The 24228-nt window shown below is 42.1% G+C and overlaps 1 protein-coding gene across 1 annotated transcript in view; it reads left to right on the plus strand.

Moving 5' to 3' along the window:
* The first annotated feature begins 7857 nt into the window (after positions 1 to 7857).
* Positions 7858 to 24228, plus strand: part of LOC122550294 (contactin-associated protein-like 2) — a 31084-nt gene continuing 14713 nt past the window's right edge. Inside the window, exon 1 of the mRNA XM_043691033.1 lies at positions 7858 to 8191. Coding sequence (XP_043546968.1) covers positions 8155 to 8191 — 37 coding nt within the window. The 5' untranslated portion in view covers positions 7858 to 8154. The remainder of the gene's footprint in view (positions 8192 to 24228) is intronic.

The raw sequence follows: 24228 nt of genomic DNA on the forward strand, positions 1-24228 counted from the left end.
AAACAATCTAGAACAGCAAAGAGATACGATTATTCCACCCAATAAATGCCTTTTCTGCATCCAGGGAGATCACCAAACCCAGAATCATTCTCTGCTGACTCATTCGCACAATATTCAATACCTGTCTGATATTGTTGGGGGAGATGTGGCCCTTGATAAAACCCGTCTGGTCCTCTTTTATAATAATAGGCAGCACGTTCTCCAGTCTCAGAGCCAACACCTTTGATAGGATTTTAAAATCCACATTCAGCAACAAGAAGGGTCTATATGATGCACAATCCATGGGGTCTTTCCCTTTCTTTAAAATAAGGGAGATATTAGCCTCCCTAAGACAGGGTGGAAAACAGTCCTGGCTATACGAATGACTATATATCTCCAGCAGTGGTTCAGCTGACGTATGTATGAACCCCTTGTAAAATTCACTCGGGAACCAGTCTGGACCGGGTGCCTTACCACTTTGGAGCTGCCTTACCGCCTTTTGCACCTCCTGTACTGTCAGAGGTGCAGTTAAAAGGGAGGCCTGGCCTGCATTTATACCGGGGAGGTCCAAGTTTTCAAAAAAGATTCCATTCTCGCTTCTCTATCTTCTCCGACCGGTATAACTCTGCATAGAATTCCCGGAATCCTGTATTGATCTTCCTCAGTTCATGAGTGCTATTGCCAGTTCTCTCCTTGATAGACACAATGGACTGTGGAGTACTTTTCTTGCTAGCCAGGTAGGCCAGGTATCTATCTGGCTTATCCCCATATTCAAACAGCCTTTGCCTTGCAAAGAAGACCCCTCTCTTTGCCACTTGTGTGAGCGCTGAGTCCAGAGCAGCCTGGAGAGCCGTAACCTATTGTAATTTGACCACAGATGGTCTGGTATAATATACCGATTCGGCTGCCTTCAGCCGGGCCTCAAGCATCCGCTGCTGCTCTCCTCTCTGCCTCCTTCTCGTTGTCGAGTATGAAATAATTATACCCCTTAAGAATGCTCTCATGGTCTCCCAGAATACTGATGGGCTACTGGCTGTACCCCGATTGATGTCCCAAATAGCCTTGAAATCCCTGGTGATATACTGTACAAAGTTGCCATCCTTTAACAGAAACGGATCCTTGTGCTACTGCCGTGTGCCTACTCCACAACCTTTGTTCTTAACACCTAACTATACTGCCACATGGTCCAAAATAGTTATGCTCCCAATCCTGCAGGCCAAAACCAAGTGCAAAACACACCGACAGAACAAAGAACATATCAATTCTTGTGTGGTACTTGTGTGGGTTGGAGTAAAAGGTAATGTCCCTCCCATTCAGGTGGATGCACCTCCACACATCCACTAGCCCCAGCTCCTCACAAAAGTTCACTAACTGTCTAGACTGTTGAGGTATACCCGACAGCCCTCTTGGCATCCTGTCTACCCCAGGGACCATGAGACAATTAAAGTCTCCTCCTATAATCATACAGTGTACCCTCAAGAGCCATTAATTTAAAGACTGCATCAACTAAAGATTTGAGAGGGTGCACCAGGGGACAGTAAATGTTCAGGGTGCCATACTCTTCTCCATGTATCAGTGCCTTAAGAATGATGAACTGTCCATATTCATCCTTGATTTGATCTGTCACCCAAAATGGGAGGTTCTTTCATACCAGTATGACCATTCCACTGTGTTTGGAGTTAAAGGAGGAAAAGAACACCCTATTGTATTCCCCCTGCTGTAACTTCAGATGTTCCCCATCAGTCAAATGTGTCTCTTGCAACAGTGTGATGTCAACCCTTTCCTTCCTAAAATTTGAATGCACCTTTTTCCTTTTAATGGGGGAGTGGCTCCCCTTTATATTCCAGGTGCACCACCTGAACAGATCGCTAGCCATGACAGCACACCACAGCCTGCAGTCCCCTGAGAGGAAGAAGCCCATTCAATGTGCGACGAGTGGAGAAAAAGTAAATTTTATCAAATCTAAAGACTATTCCTACAAACACTACCAAAACTACAAAAACTAAAAAATTAACCTCTACTCCTAACCTGAACAAATAAATACAAAAACCCAAATCTCCAGAGCTCTCCCCCCTTGCCCATAGGGGGCATTCACTCCCAACCTCACAACCATCTGAGCACCTTCCAGTTAAGGCTGTGCCCCAAATCTAAGCAATGGGAAAGAAAAACACTTTATTTACACTCCTATAAGTTAACAATGGACACCCACCATTCCCCCTCCTCATCTCAACCCTACGCATCTTTACATCAAAGGAGTAACCACCCCTCACCCAACAAAACAGAACAATAGAATAACTAATAACCACCAAACAGATATAATATAAAACGTACCGGATTTTATATCAAAGCAATACCAAGCCTCTAAGGCCCGAGACCCCAAAAGGAAAAAGAACAAAGAGAGGGAAGATAAAAAAGATTATATTATGGTATAATCCACATGCATCTTTTCCTCTTTCCCCCAATGCCAAAGTCTATTATTTCAGCAAGGTCAAAAATTCTTTCACTTTTTCCACCTCGTCAAAGTCATAGACAGATCCCCCATAATTTATACATAGCACTGCTGGGTACCTCAGAGAATATTGCATGTGTAAATATCTTAATCTTTTCTTTACATCATCAAACGTCTACCGTTTCTTAATTACAACCCCAGAAAAGTCATGAAGAAACATTATCTTAGAACCTTTATAAGCCAAAGCCTATGGATCTTCTCCCAGTCTTCTGGCTGTTTCTATTATTAATTGCTTTTCCTTATAATGCTGGAGTCGCACTAGAACAGGGTCGGGACGCTGAGCTGGCCTGGACCGGTGCATCACGATCTAGTGGGCCTGCTCCGCGCTCACCTGGCCCGATCTCCAGCCCCAGCAGCTCCAGAATCCACCTCTCAAGGAAATCAGCAGAGTTTTCACCTTTTTCACGCTCCAGGATACCGAAGATCGTAGATTGTTTTTCTCCGACCTCGATTTTCAAGGTCATCTACTTGTTCCTGCAGGCCCAAACCTGACCTTCCAAGAATTGGACCCGCTTCTCGGAGCTCTTCGTTACGGCCTCCGAGGCCGCGATCCTCTGCTCCACCACTTCTATGCGTTGATCCAAAGCCCGAATCGCCTGCTTATGCTTTGGCAGCATGGCAGTAATTGATTCCAGCGCTCCCTTGATTTTTTCATGGAGCTTTGCAAACTCCGTAAGTAAATGCTCCACTGAAAATAAGGGTGCCAAGCTAATGGCTGCTGGTGTGCCCAACATGGTCGGGGAGTGCCCTGCCTACTGCATTCCCTTTGCTCCCTTTCCCTTGGATATCTTCATTTCAGCTTTAGACTTGTCAAATCTCAATTTAAAAGGGCTGTAGGTGTTCTACCTACTTTTCATTACAAACCTCAGGGGTGGCTAGTGGTGGTGGGGGTGTGGGGAAGGTAGGAGCCCATCTTGCCTGGAGCAGGCTGTTCAGACTGCGTCCATCTTGAATCTCACCATATGCCTTCTTGACCACTCTACCGACCTGCGTTTTCACCTTCAGAAAACAATGGACCTGACACCCAGATCTCTCTGTACTTCAATTTTCCCCAGGACCTTCCGTTTACTGTATAGTTTGATCTGGAATTGCATCTTCCAAAATGCATCACCTGATTGAACCCCATCTGCCATTTCTCTCCAACTCTCCAATCAATCGTTCTTCTGCTGTATACTCTGACAGTCCCCTTCACTATTTGTTACTCCACCAATCTTCGTGTCATCTGAAAACTTGCTAATGAGGCAACCTACATCTTCTTCCAAATCATTTATGTATATCACAAACAATAGTGGTCCCAGCACGGATCCCTGTGGGACACCACTAGTCACAGGTTTCCATTTTGAGAAGCTCCCTTCCACTACTACTTTCTGTCTCCTGTTGCCCAACCAGTTCTCCATCCATCTAGTTAGAACATCCTGGACCCCATGCGACTTCATCGTCTTCATCAGCCAACCATGGGGAATCTTATCAAATGCCTGACTAAAGTCCATGTATATGACATCTACAGCCCCTCCCTCATTAATCAACTTTGTCACTTCTTCTAAGAATTCCATTAAGTTTGTAAGACATGACCTTCCCTGCAGAAAACCATGCTGCCCCTCACAGATAAGCCCATTTTCTTCCAACTGGGTATATATCATATCCTTTAGTACCTTCTCCAGCAGCTTCCCTACCATTGACGTCAGGCTCACAGGTCTGTAATTAGCTGGATTATCCCTGCTACCCTTCTTAAACAAGACGACAACATTAGCAATTCTCCAGTCATCTGGGACCTCCCCCGTTTTCAAGGATGCTGCAAAGATATCGCTTCCCTTAGTAACCTGGGATAGATCCCATCCGGACCACGGGACTTGTCCATCTTAATACCTTTTAGAATACACAACACTCACTCCCTCCTTATGCCTACATGACCTGGAGTAATCAAAGATCTATCCCTAACCTCAACATCTGCCATGTTCCTCTCCTCAGTGAATACCGATACAAAGTACTCATTAAGAATCTCACCCATTTTCACTGACTCCACGCAAAGCTTTCCTCTATTGTCCTTGAGCAGGCCAACCCTTTCCCTCGTTACCCTCTTGCTCCTTATATATGAATAAAAGGCTTTGGGGTTTTCCTTAACTCTTCTCACTAAGGATATCTCATGACCCCTTTTAGCGCTCATAATTCCTTGTTTCAGATTGGTCCTACATTCCTGACATTCTGATGTGTGGGGTTGAGATGAGGAGGAGGAGGGGTGGGTGTCCATTGTTAAATTGTAGGAGTGTAAATAATATGTTTTTTCCCATTGCTTGGGTTTGGGCACAGCCTTAACTAGAAGATGCTAGGGTGATTGTGAGGTTGGGAGTGAATGCCCCCTATGGGCAAGTGGGGAGAGCTCTGGAGATTTGTGTTTTTGTTGGGTTTTTTGTCGCCTAGACCTTATGTACATATCCTTTTTCCTCTTAGCTCGTTTCACAGTTTCACCTGTCATCCATGGTTCCCTAATCTTGCCATTTCTAACCCTAATTTTCACAGGAACATATCTCTCCTGAACTCTAAATCAACCTCTCTTTAAAGGCCTCCCACATACCAAATGTAGATTTCCCTTCAAAAAGCTGCTCCCAATCTACATTCCCCAGCTCCTGCTGAATTTTGCTATAGTTGGCCTTCCCACAATTTAGCATTCTTCCTTTAGGACCACTCTCGTCTTTGTTTATGAGTATTCTATAACTTATAGAATTGTGATCACTATTCCCAAAGTAATCCCCTACTGAAACTTCACCCTCCTAGACGGGCTCATTTCCTAACACCAGGTGCAGTATGGCCCCTTCCTCAGGTGGATTACTTACATACTGCTCTAGAAAACCCTCCTGGATGCTTCTTACAAATTCTGCTCCATTTGGACCTCTAACACTAAGCGAATACCAGTCAATGTTGGGAAAATTAAAAACTCCTGTTTCTTGTACATCTTTCTGTGATCTCTCTACATATTTGTACCTCTATCTCATGCTCACTCTTGGGAGGCCTGTAATACAGCCTCAACATTGCTACCACACCCTTCCTGTTTCTGAACTCTACCCATATTGCCTCACTGCTTGAGTCCTACATAATACCCTCCTTCGACACAGCTGGGATACCTTCTTTGACCAGTCACACAACTCCTCCACGCCTTTTACCTCCCTCTCTATCCCACCTGAAGCATCAATATCCTGGGATATTTAGTTGCCAATCATGCCCTTCCCTCAACCAAGTCCCAGTAACACCAATAACAGCATATTCCCAGGTACTAATCCAAGCCCTAAGTTCATCTGCCTTACCTACTATTCTTCTTGCATTAAAACAAATGCAACTCAGACCACCAGTCCCTCTGCGTTCATCCTCTGCTTCCTGCTTACTCTTCCCCTTAGTCATGCTGACTTCATTATCTAGTTCCTTCCAGGCTTTAGTTACTACCTCCTTCCTGTTCACTAGCCTTCTCATTTGATTCCCATCCCCCTGCCACATTAGTTTAAACCCTCCCCAAAAGCGTTAGCAAAAGCACCTCAAAGGACATTGGTTCCTGTCCAGTCCAGGTGTAGACCATTCAATTTATAATAGTCCCACCTCTCCCAGAACCAGTCCCAATGTCCCAAATATCTGAACCCCTCCTTCCTGCACCATCGTTCAAGCCATGCATGCATCCTGAATATTCTATCATTCCTACTCTGACTAGCTCATGGCACAGGTAGCAATCCTGAGATTACTATCTCTGAAGTCCTACATTTTAATTTGGTTCCTAACTCCCTAAATTCTTTGTGTAGGACCTCATCCCTACATGCACCACAACAACTGGCTGTTTGCTAATAAATACGGAACAATAAATACGGAAGCAAGTTGTGAAGACGGTGAAAAATCTAAGAAGAATATTGTTAAATTAAATGAGTGCAAAAATTTAGCAACTCGTGTATAATATGGGAAAATGTAAACTTACCTACTTTGGCAGGAAGAATAGAAAAACAGCATATTATTTAGAAGAAACAAGTGGCAGAACCCTAATGAGGAACTTGGGTGTCCATGTTCATTAATCACAAAACGTTGCTTTGCAGGTACAGCAAATGATTAGAAAGGCTATTGGATTGCTGCCATTTATTGCAAGTGGAATGGAATATAAACTCAATAATGTTTGGCTACAGTTGTACAGATTGCTCATAAGACTATTCAGGAGTACTGTGCATAATTTTAGCCTCCTTTTTTTCACAAAATGATGCAAAAATACACTGAAAGAAATTTAAAGATTTACCCTACAGTGAGCATGAAATTTGGCAAGGTAGAAGCTTCATGCCGAATTAATATCGAAATTGAGGTAAACATCTAGCTGAGGAGTCTGAACTGATTTTTATTCTTTAATTGGCTCAGGCATCCTCTATCATGGTGACATTTCGCTCTCCCTGTTTGCCATCAATCAATTTTCACAGCTCAAGGTTTCTGGTAGTTTATCTACTAGAAATAAGGAAGTTGAGAATAAGGGTGTTGAGGTCAAAGAGATATCCAGGTGTCCTTGAAAAGCATATTTTCTGACTTCTGTGAGCAGCACCTTATGAGGTTGCCGAGAAGGCTTGGCAATGTTTGAGTTTGCATTGCATACTCATCTATCAGTGAGAATGGTTTGAGTAACTACCCAAGAATACTTACAATATTTGCTCCTGGCTAACATAGTCCTATTTCCTTCTCTAGTATTATCCAACACTCTCACTTCTTTATGCACCTCTTAGTCCTCTTTTCTACTTCTATATACTGATGACTATGCCCCTGTTAATTTAGTTTAAATTCTCCTTGACCACGCCAATGAACCTTCCTGGGAGGACACTATGCCTTGCCTTATTAAGGTGCAATCCATCCATTTTGAATAGCTAGATTTTAGATTGACTTGACCATGTTTAGATTCAATTCACTGTAATAACTAGTAATGTCAAAGAAGACATTTTAGGAGTATAATGTGGCTGAAGAAATCATTCCATTACCTACCCATAACTGATCCCAATGAAGTCCTCTCTCATGCACCATGCTTCCAGCCTTGCCATTGATAATCTAAATCTTCCTATTTCTCCTCTTCCTGTCATATGGCGGAGAGGAGATTGCATAATTTACAATCTTTGAGAACCTACCTTTTTAACATTCTCCTTTGCTGTATAAGGGCAAGTGAATCTCAAGGACTTAACACCTCTGTACCCCTGAATTTTGACTGGTGCTGGTGTAACCAAAGAGGTCTGAATGATTGGGCCTTTACTGTAACAGGAAATAGGTGTTGTAATTATTACATTTGTATGTGAATTGCAATTTCTCCTTTTCAACATCATGAAATGAATATGGATTACATGAATGCTGGTTTTGTAAATGTTTATTAATTTGCAATCTTCCCAAAAAGGTAAAATAATCCATTACAACACAAAGTCCATTTCAGATTGAATCTGATACTCAATGCTTATTTTAACAATCTTTTTGTAATCGTTCCAGAAATTGGAAACATTGACCAGGAGGTACAAAAATATAACACTCCAGGCTTTGTCGGCTGCCTGTCACGAGTTCAGTTCAACGATATTGCACCACTCAAGGCTGCATTGAGACCCAGCACCTCTTCTCTGGTCAGTGTCCAAGGAGAATTTGTTGAATCAAATTGTGGAGCATCCCCTTTAACCATTTCACCAATGCCAGCTGCAACAGATCCATGGCATTTTGGCTCAGGTATGTAGTAGTACCTGAAATAAAAGCTCTTGATTATTTCACTTTAAAGTTTCATGTTAATCTTATAATATACAGAAGTGTTGGTTTGACTTTATTGCCTGGACAGTGAGAAGAATTGAGGCCAAAGATCACTCATCCATTTCAGTTCGCCAGGATTTTCCATGCATTTATTGGAAAGCTGCATAGTTGAAATTCTACTGTCAAATTGTAATAAATTGCTCCCCAAGTACCATGTAAATTAAATTTATAACGGAGCATATTTATGAATTTGACACCAATCTCAAATAGCAGTCACAATGTGTGACCACCTACATGATTCAGAAGTGTATGTTTCTCAATATGCACAATATAACCAAATCTTTTAAAACTTATATGTGGGTATATTATAACATAAATAGTGAAAAGCAGAGGTTTGAAGAAGTAATTAACCACACAGCTATAAGGTTAGGAGAGTGGCAGTCATTGCTTTAAATGTTTGGTCATTCACAATTTCTATCTAAATAAAATCAAATTCCAAAATTCATTTTAGAGTAACAACACCAATATTTGCAGATTTGTTTGGCTCTTTATGACACTTAAATGTAGTGCTGCTAAAAAGTGGTATACATTGCCCTTACCCTATTTCCCATGTCAAATATTAGCAGCATTTCAAGCAATGATTACTCAACTATCACCCAAATAGCTTCTGATCAAAATTGTGACATTTTAAAGACATTGCTACATCCCTGAAAACAAATCAAAAGCACACCTGCAGCTGAGCGGATTAGTTTTGGAGTGATCCAAAACTCCATAAATTCCAAACTTAACTAGCCACCAGGAAATGTATAACAATGATGTGGAACTTGAAAATGAACATTTTATTTTTAAGGGAATCCATTGTCTAATTAGTATGCACAATTCATGACATTACAGCTGTCAGCTAAAGACCTCCTTCACTGGTGACATTATTCTAAAGACATTTTAAGAACTAGGCTGACAGATGGTCCAAATTTGGATTTCTTTTATTCATTTGTGGAACGTGGACATTGCTGCCTGGCCAGCATGTATTGTTCATCCCTAGTTGCCCTTGAGAAGTTGCTGGTGAGCTGTCTTCTTGAGCTGCTTTGTACACATGTTGTAGGTGGACCCACAATGTTTTGATGGAGGGAATTCCAGGACTTTGACCCAGTGGTAGCAAAGGAATGGCAATATGTTTCCAAGTCAGAATGATGAGTAGCCCAGAGAGGAATTTGCAAGTAATGGCGTTCCCATATATAGCTGTCCTATTCCTTTTAGATGGAAGCAGTCGTGTATTTGGAAACAGCTATCTAACGAACTTTGGTGAATTTCTGAAGTACATCTTGTGTTAATAGTACACATTGGTTCAACTGGGCATCAGTGGTGGAGGGATTGAATGCCTGTGGATGTAGTGTCAATCAAGCAACTGCTTTTTCCTGGATGGTGTCAAGATTCTTGGGTGCTGCACTCATCCAGGGAATGGGGAGTATTCCATCCCATTTCTGACTTGTGCCTTGTAGATGGTGAGCAGATTTGGGGGAGTCAGAAGGTGAATTACTCAATGCAGTCTTCCTAGCTTCTGGCCTGCTCTTCTAGCCACTGTGTTTATGTGGCAAAACCAATTGAGTTTCTGGTCAATGGTAACTTCCATTATGTTTATAGTGGGGATTCAGTGATGGTGACTCCATTGAATGTCAAGGACCTGTAGTTAGATTGACTGTTATTGGAGATGGTGATTGTCTAGCACTAATCAGTCCAATCCTGGATATTGTCTAGATTTTGTTGCATTTAAACATGGACTGCTTCAGTGTCTGAGAAGTTGCAAATGAGGCTGAACATTGTGTAATCATTGATAACATCCCCACTTCTGACGTTATGATGGAGGAAAGATCATTGATGAAATAGTTGTAGATGGTTGGGCCTAGGACAGTACCCTGAAACACTCCTGTAGTGTGTTGAGGAGTTGAGATGATTGACCTCCAACAGCCACAAACATCTTCCTATGTGCCAGGTATGACTCGCACAAGCAGAGAGTTTTCCCCTGACACACGTTGATTCCAGTTTCACTAGTGTTCTTTGATGCCACTCTCAGTCGAATACAGCCTTGATGTCAAGGGCTATCACTCTCAACCTCACCTCTGGAATTTAGATCTTTTGTCCACGTTTGAACCAAGGCTGTAATGAGATCAGGAGCTGAGTGGCCCTGGCAGAATCCAAACTGGGCGGCACTGAGCAGGTTGTTGCTGTACAGGTGTTGGAATGTCATTACGGCCTATAGCCTTTACAGTATCCAATGCCTCCAACCAATTCTTGATTTAACTGGGAGTGAATTGAACTGGCTGAAGACTGGTGTCAGTGATGCCAGGGACCACTGGAAGAAGCCAAGATGGATCATCCAAGATTGCTGTGAATGCTTCAGCTTTATCTTTTGCATTGACGTTTTGGGCTCTTCCACCATGCATATTGGGGATGTTTGTGGTAGATCACTATTCGCAACTGGATGTGGCAGAACTGCAGAGATTAGAACTCATCTGTCGGTTATGGGATTGCTTCGCTCTGTCTATCACTTGTTGGTTTTGCTATTTGACATACAAGTAGTCCTATTTGGTAGCTTCACCAGGTTGACAGTTCATTTTCAGGAATGCCTAGTGCTGCTCCTGCCATGCACTCCTGCACTCTCCATTAAACCAACATTGATCCCCTAGCTTGATGATAATGTTTGGCTAGACCATGTGGTTGCAGATTGCGCTGGAGTATAATTCTGCTGCTGTTAATGCCCACAGCCTCTTGGATGCACAGTTTTGAGTTGCTGAATCTGTTCGAAGTCTGTCCAATTTAGCATTGTGATAAAGTCACACAACACAATGGAGGGTATTATCAATGTGAAGACAGGACTTTGTCTCTACAAGAACTCATGGTCACTCATAGCAATACTATCATGGACAGGTGCACCTTTGGCTGGCACAGTGGTAAGGATGAGGTCAAGTATATTTTTCCCTCTTAGTTCCCACAGCACCTGCTATAGATCCAGTCTAGCAGCTATGTCCTTTAGGATCTGACCAGCTCAATCAGTAGTCAATCATTCATTTATACTAAGCCCTATGTAATTGTATCTGTGTAGGAATTTGTGTTATCATATACTGCAGCATAGATTTTGTAACTTGTAAAGAAGGTGGGTCACTCTCATGCAGGCTTTCAGAAGAAATTTTAATCAATTTTCTTCATCTCCAGTTTTCTAAAAGGAAACATCTAGTGAGAATTATGTTATCTTGTTCCAAAAAGAAAATTGTTGCTCACACACTAGCCTTTTGAAATTATTGCATGGGAACTTCCAAATCCCTCTGTGCTGTATTTTTCTGCATTCTTTCTCCATTTAAATAATACTTCGCTCCTTTATTTTTCCTGCCAAAGTGCATAACCTCACATTTTTCCATGATATATTCTGTTTGCTAAGTTTTTGCCCACCCATTTACCCTGTCTATATTCCACTGCAAACTCTTAGTGTATCCTCAGCACTTCCTTTCTCATCTACTTTATGTCATCTGTAAACTTGGCTATTGTTTATTCATTTTCCTCATCCAATTCATTAATGTATAGTGTAAATAATTGCAGACCAAGAACAGATCCCCACTGCATTGTATATTTACAGGTTACCATCCTGAAAATACCACCCTTATCACAATTCTCTGTCGTCTATTAGTTAGTCAAACCTCTATCTATGCCCATATACTACCTCCAGTATCACATTACTTATTTTGTTAAGTAGCCTAACATGTGGCATCTTAACAAAAGCTCTCCAAAAATATAAATATATTACATCAACAACTTATCTATTTTTGATACTGCACTCATCCAGGCAAGATAGAGTCTTCTATCACACATAACTTGTACCTTGTAGAAGGAGAGGCTTTGGGGACTCAGGAGGTGTGTGACTGCTGCAGAATTCTAGTCTTTGACCTGCTCTTGATTTTAGATGGCTGGTTTCATTTGGTTTATGATAAATGGTAATCCCCAGGATGTTGATATCGGGAGATTCAGCAATGATATTGCTATTCAATGTCATGATGTAATGGTTTGATTCTGTCTTGCTGGAGATGGTCATCGCCTGGTACTTGTGTGTACAAATACTATTTGCACTTGTCAGTCTAAGCTGGGATATCATATGGGTCCTGCTGCATTTGGTCATCGGCTACTTCAGTGTCTGAGGAGGCATGAATGGTACTAAACATAATGCAATCATTGGTGAACATCCCACTTCTGATATTATGATGGAGGTAAAGTTACTGATGAAACAACTGAAGATGATTGGGTCTAGGAAACTAAGCATTCCTGTAAAGATGTCCTGGAGTTGAAATAACTGGTATCCAACATCTGGGGATGGCTAGTGAGAGGTTGGACTCCACCCCTGTTTTCACAGCAATGACTAGATTGTGTGATTAAAATTTCCAACATCATAGAAAGCCACTTCGAAAGATTCTGTGAAAGAGTCAGTACCTAGAGGAGTATAGTCCAATGGTGCGGCAGACTGGATGCAAAAATGATATTCCCCATCAGCTGTGGTTCTTGAATAAGGGGTCATAGTCTCTGGCCTCTGCCACAAAAACAAAACAGAAAAGGTAGCCTGCCATGACCAAGCATTGGTTTCAAGGAAACGGTACATAGATTGGCCTAAAAAACAGAAAACCTGAGGATAAGGAGCAGTTTAGATTTCAGCAAAGGAAGACAAAAGGATTGATGAGGAGAGGATAAGGAGGGTAAGGGGGTAAATGCGAAGGGCATTTCCAACGCCCCTCCCCCAAGTCCCTCCTCCCTACCTTTTATCTTAGCCTGCTTGGCACACTTTCCTCATTCCTGAAGAAGGGCTCACGCCCAAAACGTCGATTCTCCTGCTCCTTTGATACTGCCTGACCTGCTGCGCTTTTCTAGAAACACATTTTCAGCTCTGATCTCCAGCATCTGCAGTCCTCCCTTTCTCCTAGTATGGAGGAACAGCAGGATCTGGTACATAGATCCCTTAAAATTGCCACCCAAGTGGACAGGGTTGTTAGATTAGATTACTTACAGTGTGGAAACAGGCCCTTTGGCCCAACAAGCTCACACCGACCCATTCCCTCTTCACCTAACTCTATGGGCAATTTAGCATGGCCAATTCACCTGATCTGCACATCTTTGGACTGTGGGAGGAAACCGGAGCACCTGGAGGAAACCCACGCAGACACGGGGAGAATGTGCAAACTCCGCACAGACAATTGCCCGAGGTGGGAATTGAACCCAGGTCACTGTCGCTGTGAGGCAGCAGTGCTAACCACTGAGCCACTGTGCCACCCCCAAGAAAGAATATGGTATTTTGGCTTTCATTAACAGGGGGATTGAGTTTAAGAGCTGTGAGATCTTGTTGCAGCTGTATAAAACTTTAGTTAGACCACACTTGGAATACTGTGTCCAGTTTGGTTGCCCTATTATAGGAAAGATGTGGATGCTTTGGAGAGGGTTCAGAAGAGGTTTGCCAGGATGCTGCCTGGAATGGAGGGCTTATCTTACGAAGAGAGGTTGACTGAGCTCGGACATTTTTCATTGGAGAAAGGAAGGAAGAGAGGGGACCTAACTGAGGTGTCCAAGATAATGAGAGGCATAGATAGAGACGATAGCCAGAAACTTTTTCCCAGGGCAGAAATTGTTAACACGAGGGGTCATAGTTTTAAACTGTTTGGCGGAAAGTATAGAGGGGATGTCAGAGGCGAGTTCTTTATGCACAGAGTTGTGAGAGCATGGAATGCATTGCCAGCAGCAGTTGTGGAAGCGAGGTCATTGGGGATATTTAAGAGACTGCTGAACATGCATATGGTCATAGAAATTTGAGGGTTCGTACATTAGGTTTACCTTACATGACGATCAATGGTCGCCACAACATCGTGGGCTGAAGGGCCTGTTCTGTGCTGTACTGTTCTATTATAATGGAGAACAAAGAGATGGCAGCCAAATTAAATACATGCTTTGGTTCTGTCTTCATAAAGGAGGATACTTATAGTGTCTCAAAGTGTTTTGAGAACACAGCGTTACTGAGAGGGTAGACCAGAAGGAAATAAATATTAATAAGGAAATAGTTTAAAGAAATTGATGGAATTGAAGACTGATAAATCTCCAGGGCCTAATAATGTACTTTCCAGTGTACTTAAGGAAGTGGCTGTAGGGATAGTGGATGCTTTAGTGCTAAGTTTTCAAGATTCTGTAGATTCGACAAAAGTGCCTATGGATTGTACGATGTACCATAGTGTAAAGGAGGTACAGAGAAAACAAAATTATAGATGGGTTAGAGTTGATAAGGGGAGCCAATGGATGGTTTACTCGGACTTTCAGAAGGCTTTCAATCAGGCCCCACATAAGAAATGAAAATATAAAATTAAAGTGCATGAGATTGGGGTAGTGTTCTGACGTGGCCAGATAACTGGTTGGCACACAGGAAACAAAGAGTAAGGATAAATGAGTATTTTTCTGAGTGGAAGCCAGGGACAAGTAGGGCATTGCAAGGATCTACACTGGGACTCCAGCTATTTACAATATAAATTAATTATTTAGATGAGGAAGCTGTCTATATTGTCTCGAAGTCTGTAGATAACAAAAAGCTGAATGGTAGAATGAACCATGAGGAAGGTGCAGAGATGCTTCAGTGTGATTTGGACCAATTTGGACCAGGAAGGCAGTTTGGTGCTAGACTGGAAATGGGAGAAGTGCAATGAGATCTGGGTGTCCTTGTACACTAGTCTCTGAATGCAACCATGTATGTACAGCAGACAATGAAGAAGGCAAATGGCATGTTAATGTTCATAGCCAGAGGATTCAAGCACAGGTGCAGGGATGTCTTATTGAAATGTTATAGGGTCTTGGTGAGACCACACCTGGAGTGTTGCAGGCAGTTTTAATCTTCCTATCTGAGGAAGGATGTTCTGGCTCTGCAGGAGTACAACAAAGGTTTACCAGACTGATTACTGGCAGGACTGACAGACAAAAAGAAACTGGATCATTTAGTATTATGTTCATTGGAATTTTGAAGAATGAGGGAAGGATGCTATGCAGTGACAGATGGCTGATGTCAGAATTTGCTTGAAAGGGCTGAGTGCAACAATGGAAACTCAAACTTGCCATTGTACTGTAGCTGCCACTATTCAAATGAGCCTCCAAAGATTCACAATTGCTTCTCTCTCCTTCAACAGATTGCTAAGATTTATAATTTATAACATAATGATCTGGTGTGAGTGGCAGTGGCTTTATGCAGAAAAAAATTGCTTCCCTCTATCTTTATAAGAGCATTCATTATACCACTGTTATTACTTTGTATGTTAGCCAAATAGGTTCGACTGAAATGGTACAATGTGAAACCAATTCTTCTAGGTCCAGAATTGTTTGTGATCATCTGCAGAATTCTTGATTGGATGTCAACAGCTTTGCATTACACATGCTGCTGCCATTTTCAGAAGACTTTGTTAGAGCACTCAGAGAGCTAAAGGCATTGAGGAGAAAGACAGGAAGGAAATACAAAAGTGAGATTAATTTATTTTCATTTTTATTACGTCATGATTGAATTTAGAAATTTGGATTGGCATTTGCATTCCTAATGCGATTTTTTTTGTATTGATAGAAAGATGATTTGGACTGGAACATGATATTCAAAAAGTTAATTTAGCATTAAATACTGATGTCAGGTGTCTATTTTGTTTGTTGCTATTAGCTGTGAACAGAGGAATTCCTTTATTAAGCAGGCATCTGCCCAAGCCCCATTGGAAGTGTGCAATTACATCTCAGATACCATTGTCAATTGTTGGATCACATCGGAGCTAAAATTAAACAAATCAGAGATCAATTTCCCCCATTTAGTCTAATTAGCACTGAAAATTCCATCCACTGTCAGCTCAGAAAATGAGTGATGTTTGTCATCTGAAATTCTGCCAAGTCTCTTTCCTTTCCAGATACTGGAGACTATGGAAAGATAGAGAAAAATGCTGTAAAGATGAGAAAAACTGAACACCAATTGAGATGAATCATTAAGAAGGGTTATAAGAAAGATCACTGACTTAAAGGGTGCTGGCTTGCTGTTTTGCAAGTTCTATTTAATTGATGTCTTCTCAATATAACACATTCCTGCTTCACTGGAGGAAAAGCCGACAATCAAGATTTTCTAATTCACTATCCAGTTTGTTACCTAAAAGGTGTTGCCAGGATTATTGAAAATGCAAATTACTTTATTATGCAAGGTATATATGTGTAATGACAACTCGGACATAATAAATAGCTTATATCTTCTTTGTTCATTTTCCAATGAATCCGAAGAGGTTTTCAGGTGCTGAGTTGAAAATCACTTAATCATACCTCAGGTTACCCCAACTTAATGTTTTTAAAATAATTCTGTCCACTCAGTGCTTGACCCATTTTCAATTGAAACTTCTTGAGTAAAGCTCCTTCACAATTTGAATTAGTGACATGCAAATGAGATGTAATTTATGATATTGCCATAAATCTGGTCATCTGTCAGTTTCACGTAATTTGCACCAGTTCATACGCAATCTAATTGGATGTCACAGAAAAGACGAATTTAAAGACACAGGCAGTCTGCTTCTTTACTATTTTCAGCCTTACCGCTGAATAATGATGTAAGTTATGGACATTGCCAGAGATTGCTGCCCATACAGTATACCACCTCCTCACAGAGAGCAAATAAAATAGAAATGTATAAGTGTAATAGAACATAGGAGAAACTGGCAATTAGCTGACACAAAAGCACAACTCACAGAGAAACTCCCTTCTGCTGACTTTCTGTGAGCAATATCACAGGCAATTTACCAATAATAAGAACACATTAACAGTTATTCAGGATACAGGCCCAAAAGCATGTTGTGAATTCACTTCAATAAAACTTGTAATTTGTGGACTCAGGCTAAGAGAAATGTCTTCCTTTTTTAGACATAAACATTTCTGGACTCTAGTAGAAAGCCAATTAGTTTACTAATGGGTTTTTGTTTTAAGAAGCAGGCACCCTTCTGCACTCCAGTCAACATTTAATTTCAATTGCACAACATGATTTATTCTTCAGGCTGAGTTTTTCCAAGCACCGTGTTCCCTGACCTCCCCCAACTCACGACTGTTCAGAGTCCACCATGAAAAACGACTGTTCTGCAAACAACTTATGATCATTGGGGTATTGCTTGTGCCAGGTTTGGGGTCCGAGCCACCATCTGGAGATGAGCTACACCTTAAAGAACTGCTGTCCATTCAGCAGAACCCAAAGCCCCAGGCCTGTGTGGTGCCCACTGCTGCAACTGTAGCCAGTTCCTGAAAAACGAAAGATTGTAGAGGTGAAGGACTGAAGGTACATCTGGAGTATTGTCAGGGCCTGGCTGAGAGCTTCCCATTGACGGAGAGGGAGGCTAGGGTCGGTGGGGTAGCCATGTATCAGAGACCAGGCCATGCTGGGGGAAAGAGCAGTGTGATGCTAAGGGGCATAATGGGCACAGGATTCACACAAAGGAGGGATCCCCCATTTCCCCAGCTCAACTTGTCCAATTCCAATTGCAGGTCACCCAGTCCCTCACTGCAGATAATGTAGTGGCAAAAGCAGATTGGGGTATAAGTGGCCTGTAAGGGCCTCAATAAGCGCAAAAGTGGACAAGCCTCCCGACATCTTCAATAATCTACTGGAACAACCTCTACCCCTCTAAGATTGGAGACAGGTTGACAAAGGCAGCAGGCAGGTCCGACTGACAGAGGTATATAAAATAATGCCCCAAAGACAACTTGGAATGCATATTAAATACTGTCACCATTGTCCTGAGAGGAAAATAAATTACAGTACAAGGAAGAATTCAGAATTGAGGTTATGCATGTTCAATGGATTCCATGTTAATTTAATATGCTTGTGCTGAATCAGCATAATCAATGTCTTGTAGACAGACTTATAACTATTGGAAATGGTTCATTTAGTTTCATTTTGTATGTAACTAGCCTCCTGTCATTTTAACAAATATTTCGATCAGATAACTTAGCCCAGGAGTTAATTTTCATTATTGCTCGAATTATTTTGAACAGTTCTGTGTGCTTTCTTAGTGTTGATGCACTTAATTGAGCACAAATTTAGTTACCAAATACAATGCACTTAGTGAATTTAGCATATATGCAATTACTGCTGCATTGGGTTTTTTTTAATGGTATGAATACTGGTTTAAACTCATATGAGTTCTTTAGCCTTTCCTCATAAATCAAGGTTATGGAGTCGTAATGGCAGTACAGGAGGTATGAGAGACAGTAAAACCTTTTTCATGGATAAAATGATTTTTTTCTCTTTTATTTGCTTCCATAATTTGTTTTGCACAAAGGTAGTTAGGCAAGGTCATTCTATTCCTTTAGGAATAATGGCCTGGTTCCTTCATGCGTGCACTAATAGTAAAATTAAAATGTTACCGTATTTCAAGTGGCAGTATTTGCAGAACACCTATGGGAAGCCTTGCACACTCAAAAGTTAACTCTTCCATAACCAAGTTATGAGACAACTTGGGGAAATACCAAGATCTATTTGAATGGCTGAACAGTCACAAGGAGCTGAGTATTCACATTCCACACTGCTGACTTCCTCTTTCTCACCTGATAAATGAGCAGAATAAAATCTGATGTTCGGTTTGGACACCGACTTGCCTCCTTAAAGTGTACGCCCAGCGCTTCTGCCAAAAACAAACAGCAGCCTTTCAATATTCACTCGACTGAAGGCAAAATGCTGCTGATGCTGAATATCTGCAACACAGAATGCCGGAGAAAGTCAACATGTCTGGTAGGATTCATGGTGAAAAAAATGGATTTAACGCTTCAAGTTCCAGCATGACTCTTCTGTGGAAGGACATCATCAGAACGGATGCGGCAGAGATGGAAAAATGGGAGAATGGAATGGAGTCTTAACAAGAAGCAGAGTATGATGGTGTATAGCCCAGAGAAGTGAGACTGTGAGTTTGTAGCAGATAATTGGTGGCCAGCGTATCCCCAGAACTGGGAACAGAGATGTCGAGAGAAGGAAAGGAGTCAGAGATGCACCAAGAGAAGGTGAAGGCTCAGTGGAAATTGGAAGCAAAATTGATAAACTTTTCCAATTCCGAACAAGAGGGGGAGTCTGCATCGATGAGGTCATCAATATATTGAAGGAGGAGTTGTGGAAGGGACCCACGTAAGATTGGAATAAGCAATTTTCCACACACCCCACAAAGCAACAGGAATAACTAGGATCCATGCGGGTACCCATAGCCACACCTTTAATCTGAAGGAAGTCGGGGGAGTTAAAAGAGAAGCCATTCAAACAACTCAGCCATGCAGAGGAAGGTAACAATGGATGTGGATGGTTCAGTCATTCTTTCTGGTAAGAATCGGAGAATTCCAAGACTATCCTGATGGGGGATGGACATGTAAAAAGATTGCAAGTCCATGGCAAAGAGGTGGTGGCTGCTGACACATTAGACATTCTGAAAGTGACATAAAGCATCAGAAGAAGCACGGATGTAAGTGGAAAGGTACTGGACAAGGGAGAAAAAGTTGGTAGGAAACACAGGAAATGATAAATTCCATGGGGCACGCTTGGGCCAAAGCAATAAGTCGATTTGGGCAGTTCTGTTTGTGGATTTTGGGAAAAAGATAAAAGCAAGATATGCAGGGACAGGGAATCGTGAGCTTAGAGGCTTTTTGGGGGAGATCCCCAGATCAGATGAGATTAGTGACCATCGTAGACAATACCCTGATGGTGGGTTCATGGTCCAGGGGAGATAGGAGGAGGTGACCCAGAGATGATGCACAGCCTCCACAAAGTACAGGTCATTATCCCACACAACAGTAACAACTTTGTTAGCAGGCTTGATTACAAAGTCAGGGTTGAAATTGAGAGCATGGGTGCAGTCAGTCAGTCAAAGGAAGAATTTTTTTTTCTCTGTTGTGATGGCTTCTTCAATGTTTTTTGAATTTTAAGTTGGACACCTTTGAAATTTGTAGGCTTATAGTAGCAGGCTTTTTGCCTGTAGGTGGCATTCATACCAAAAAAAGAGTGATTACTTCTTTTAGTTTTTTTTCTCAAATTTTCACGCTATTTTGGAAAAAAGATGGTGGATTTACCCAAATGTTGGACATGGGTAGGTAGGCCTTTTTAATGTTGTAAAATAAAATTAGACAATAGACAATAGGTGCAGGAGTAGGCCATTCTGCCCTTCGAGCCTGCACCACCATTCAATATGATCATGGCCGATCATCCTTAATCAGTATCCTGTTCCTGCCTTATCTCCATAACCCTTGATTCCACTATCCTTGAGAGCTCTATCCAATTCTTTCTTAAATGGATCTCTGGGGAAGAGCATTCCATACAGCCACCACTCTCTGGGTGAAGAGGTTTCTCCTCATCTTTGTCCTAAATGGTTTACCCTGTATTTTTAAGCTGTGTCCTCTAGTTCGGCACTCACCCATCAGCAAACACGTTTCCTGCCTCCAGAGTGTCCAATCCTTTAAAAATCTTGTATGTCTCAATCAGATACCCTCTCAGTCTTCTAAATTCAAGGGTATACAAGCCCAGTTGCTCCAGTCTTTCAGCGTAAGGTAGTCCCGCCATTCCAGGAATTGACCTCGTGAACCTACGCTGCACTCCCTCAATAGCCAGAATGTCTTTCCTCAAATTTGGAGACCAGAACTGCACATAATACTCCAGGTGTGGTCTCACCAGGGCCCTGTACAGCTGCAGAAGAACCTCTTTGCTTCTATACTCAATCCCTCTTGTTATGAAGGCCAGCATGCTATTAGCCTTCTTCACTACTTGCTATACCTGCATGCTAACCTTCATTGACTGGTGTACAAGAACACCCAGATCTCTCTGTACTGCCCCTTTACCTAAATTGATTCCATTTAGGTAGTAATCTGCCTTCCTGTTCTTGCCACCAAAGTGGATAACCATACATTTATCCACATTAAACTGTATCTGCCCTGCATCCGTCCACTCACCTAGCCTGTCAAGGTCACCCTGTAATCTCCTAACATCCTCCTCACATTTCACCCTGCCACCCAGCTTAGTATCATCAGCAAATTTGCTAATGTTATTACTAATACCATCTTCTATATCATTAATATATATTGTAAAAAGCTGCGGTCCCACCACTGATCCCTGCGGTACCCCACTGGTCATTGCCTGCCATTCCAAAATGGAGCCGTTTATCACTACTCTTTGTTTCCTGTCAGCCAACCAACTTTCAATCCAAGTTAGTACTTTGCCCCCAATACAATGCGCCCTAATTTTGCTCACTAACCTCCTATGTTGGACTTTGTCAAAAGCTTTCTGAAAGTCCAGGTACACTACATCTACTGGAGCTCCCTCATCTATCTTCAGAGTTACATCCTCAAAAAATTCCAGAAGATTAGTCAAGCATGATTTCCCCTTCATAAATCCATGCTGACTCTGACCTATCCTGTTACTACTATCCAGATGTGTCGTAATTTTATCCTTTATAATAGACTCCAGCATCTTTCCCACCACTGAGGTCAGACTAACTGGTCTATAATTTCCTGCTTTCTCTCTCCCACCTTTCTTAAAAAGTGGTACAACATCAGTATCCTGGGATGTAGACCATCAGGCCCCGGGGACTTATCAACTTTCAGGCCTAACAGTCTCTCCAACACCAATTCCTGGCAAATATAAATTCCCTTAAGTTCAGGTCCTTCAGCCTCTGTTACCTCAGGAAGATTGCTTGTGTCGTCCCCAGTGAATACAGATCTGAAGTACCAGTTCAATGCTTCTGCCATTTCTTTGTTCCCCGTAATATATTCCCTTGTTTCTGTCTTCAAGGGCCCAATTTTAGTCTTAACCATTTTTTTGCCTTTCACATACCTAAAAAAGCTTTTACTATCCTCCTTTTTATTTTTGGCTAGTTTACCTTCGTACCTCATTTTTTCCTCTGCGTATTTCCTTCTTAGTAATCCTCTGTTGTTCTTTTAAAGCTCCCCAGTCCTCCGTTTTCCCACTTATCTTTGCTATGTTCTACTTTTTCTCTTTTAACTTTATATGTTTCTTAACCTCCCTTGTCAGCCACGGCCACCGTTGCCTCCTCCTAGGACCTTTCTTCCTTTTTGGAATGAACTGATCCTGCATCTTCTGCATTATACACAGAAATATCTGCCATTGTTCCTCCACTGTCATCCCTGCTAAGGTATTGCACCATTGAACTTTGGCCAGCTCCTCCCTCATAGCTCCATAGTTCCCTTTATTCAACAGAAATATTGTCACTTCCAATTGTACCCTCTCCCTCTCAAATTGCAGATTAAAGCTTATTGTATTATGGTCACTACTTCCCAATGGCTCCTTCACTTCAAGGTCCCTGATCAATTCTGGTTCGTTGCACAATACCAGATCCAGAATTGCCTTCTCCCTGGTAGGCTCCAGCACCAGCTGTTCTAAGAATCCATATCAGAGGCACTCCACAATGTCTCTTTCTTGAGGTCCAATGCCATCCTGATTCTCCTAGTCTACCTGCATGTTGAAATCCCCCATAACAACTGTAGTAACAGGCCAATTTCAGCTCCTGATTGAACTTCCATCCAACATCCAGACTACTGTTTGGGGGCCTGTAGATGACTCCCAAGAGGGTCTTTTTACCCTTAGAATTTCTCAGCTCTATCCACACTGACTCTATATCCCCTGATTTGAGGTCCCCCCGCGCAAGGGACTGAATATCATCCCTTACCAACATGGCCATCCCACCCCCTCTGCCCGTCAGTCTGTCCTTACGATAGCAAGTGTAGCTTTGAATATTCATTTCCCAGGACCTGTCCATTTGAAGCCACGTCTCAGTTATCCCCACAATATCATATCTGCCAATTTCCAAAAGAGCCTTAAGCTCATCCATCTTATTTCTAATGCTTTGTGCATTCATATATAGTATTTTTAATTTGTTACTGCCCTCACCCTTCCCATCAATTCCTATTTCACTCAACTTACAGCATGATCCCTTTTTGAGTTTTCTGCTTCATTGATACAGTTGTCTTTCTTGACTTCCCTTGTTCTAACTTTCCCTTCAATTTCCTTCTTAAACATCCAGTTTGTCCCCTCCCCTCCGCTACTTAGTTTAAACGGGGCTGTGTTGCAGTGGCAAACCTGCCTGCCAGAATGCTGGTCCCCAACCTATTAAGGTGCAAACCGTCTCTCTTGTATAATTATGCTTACCTTTAAACGTAGCTGTGTTGCAGTAGCAAACCTGCCTGCCAGAATGCTGGTTCCTAACCTATTAAGGTGCAAACCGTCTCTCGTATAGAATTCATGCTTACCACAAAACATACCCCAGTGATCCAAGAATTTAAATCCTTGCTTCCTGCACCAGTTCCCCAGCCACACATTCAAGTCCATTATCTCCCTGTTTCTGGCCTCACCAGCCCGAGGAACTGGAAGCAAACCGGAGATAACCACCATGGATGTCCTGCTTTTCAGCCTTCTTCCTAATGTCCTTGGGGGAGTTTTTGCCACTGCTGTTGGGGAGGTTTTAAATTAATGTGGCAGGGGTCTGGAAACCAGAAGAGAAAACAAGTAAGCAGTGAGGTGGAAATTGGAGACTGTCAGAATCATGACGATAGCATTAATGAAGGGAAGAGTAGGTAGAGATAAGTGCAAAAGAACTGGTGGCTTGAAATGCATCTACTTTAATGCAAGGAGTATCGTGTGTAAGGCAGATGAACTTAAGGCTTGGATTGGTGCCTGGGAGTATGACATTACTGCAATCACTGAGACTTGGTTGAAGAAAGGGCATGATGATTGGCAACTAAATGTTCCAGGATATAGACGCTTCAGACAGGAAAGGGAGGGAAGTAAAAGGGGGGGGGTGGAGTTACATTGCTGGTCAGGGATGATATTACGGCTGTGCTAAAGGGCTTGGGTAGTGAGGCATTATGGGTGGAGAAATAAGAAAGGTGACGTTACATTGTTGGGGCTGTATTACAGACTTCCCAACAGTGAGCGTGAAGTAGAAGAACAAATAGGTAAACAGATTATGAAT

Source organism: Chiloscyllium plagiosum, chromosome 5 (assembly GCF_004010195.1).
Source record: "Chiloscyllium plagiosum isolate BGI_BamShark_2017 chromosome 5, ASM401019v2, whole genome shotgun sequence".
Taxonomy (NCBI): domain Eukaryota; kingdom Metazoa; phylum Chordata; class Chondrichthyes; order Orectolobiformes; family Hemiscylliidae; genus Chiloscyllium; species Chiloscyllium plagiosum.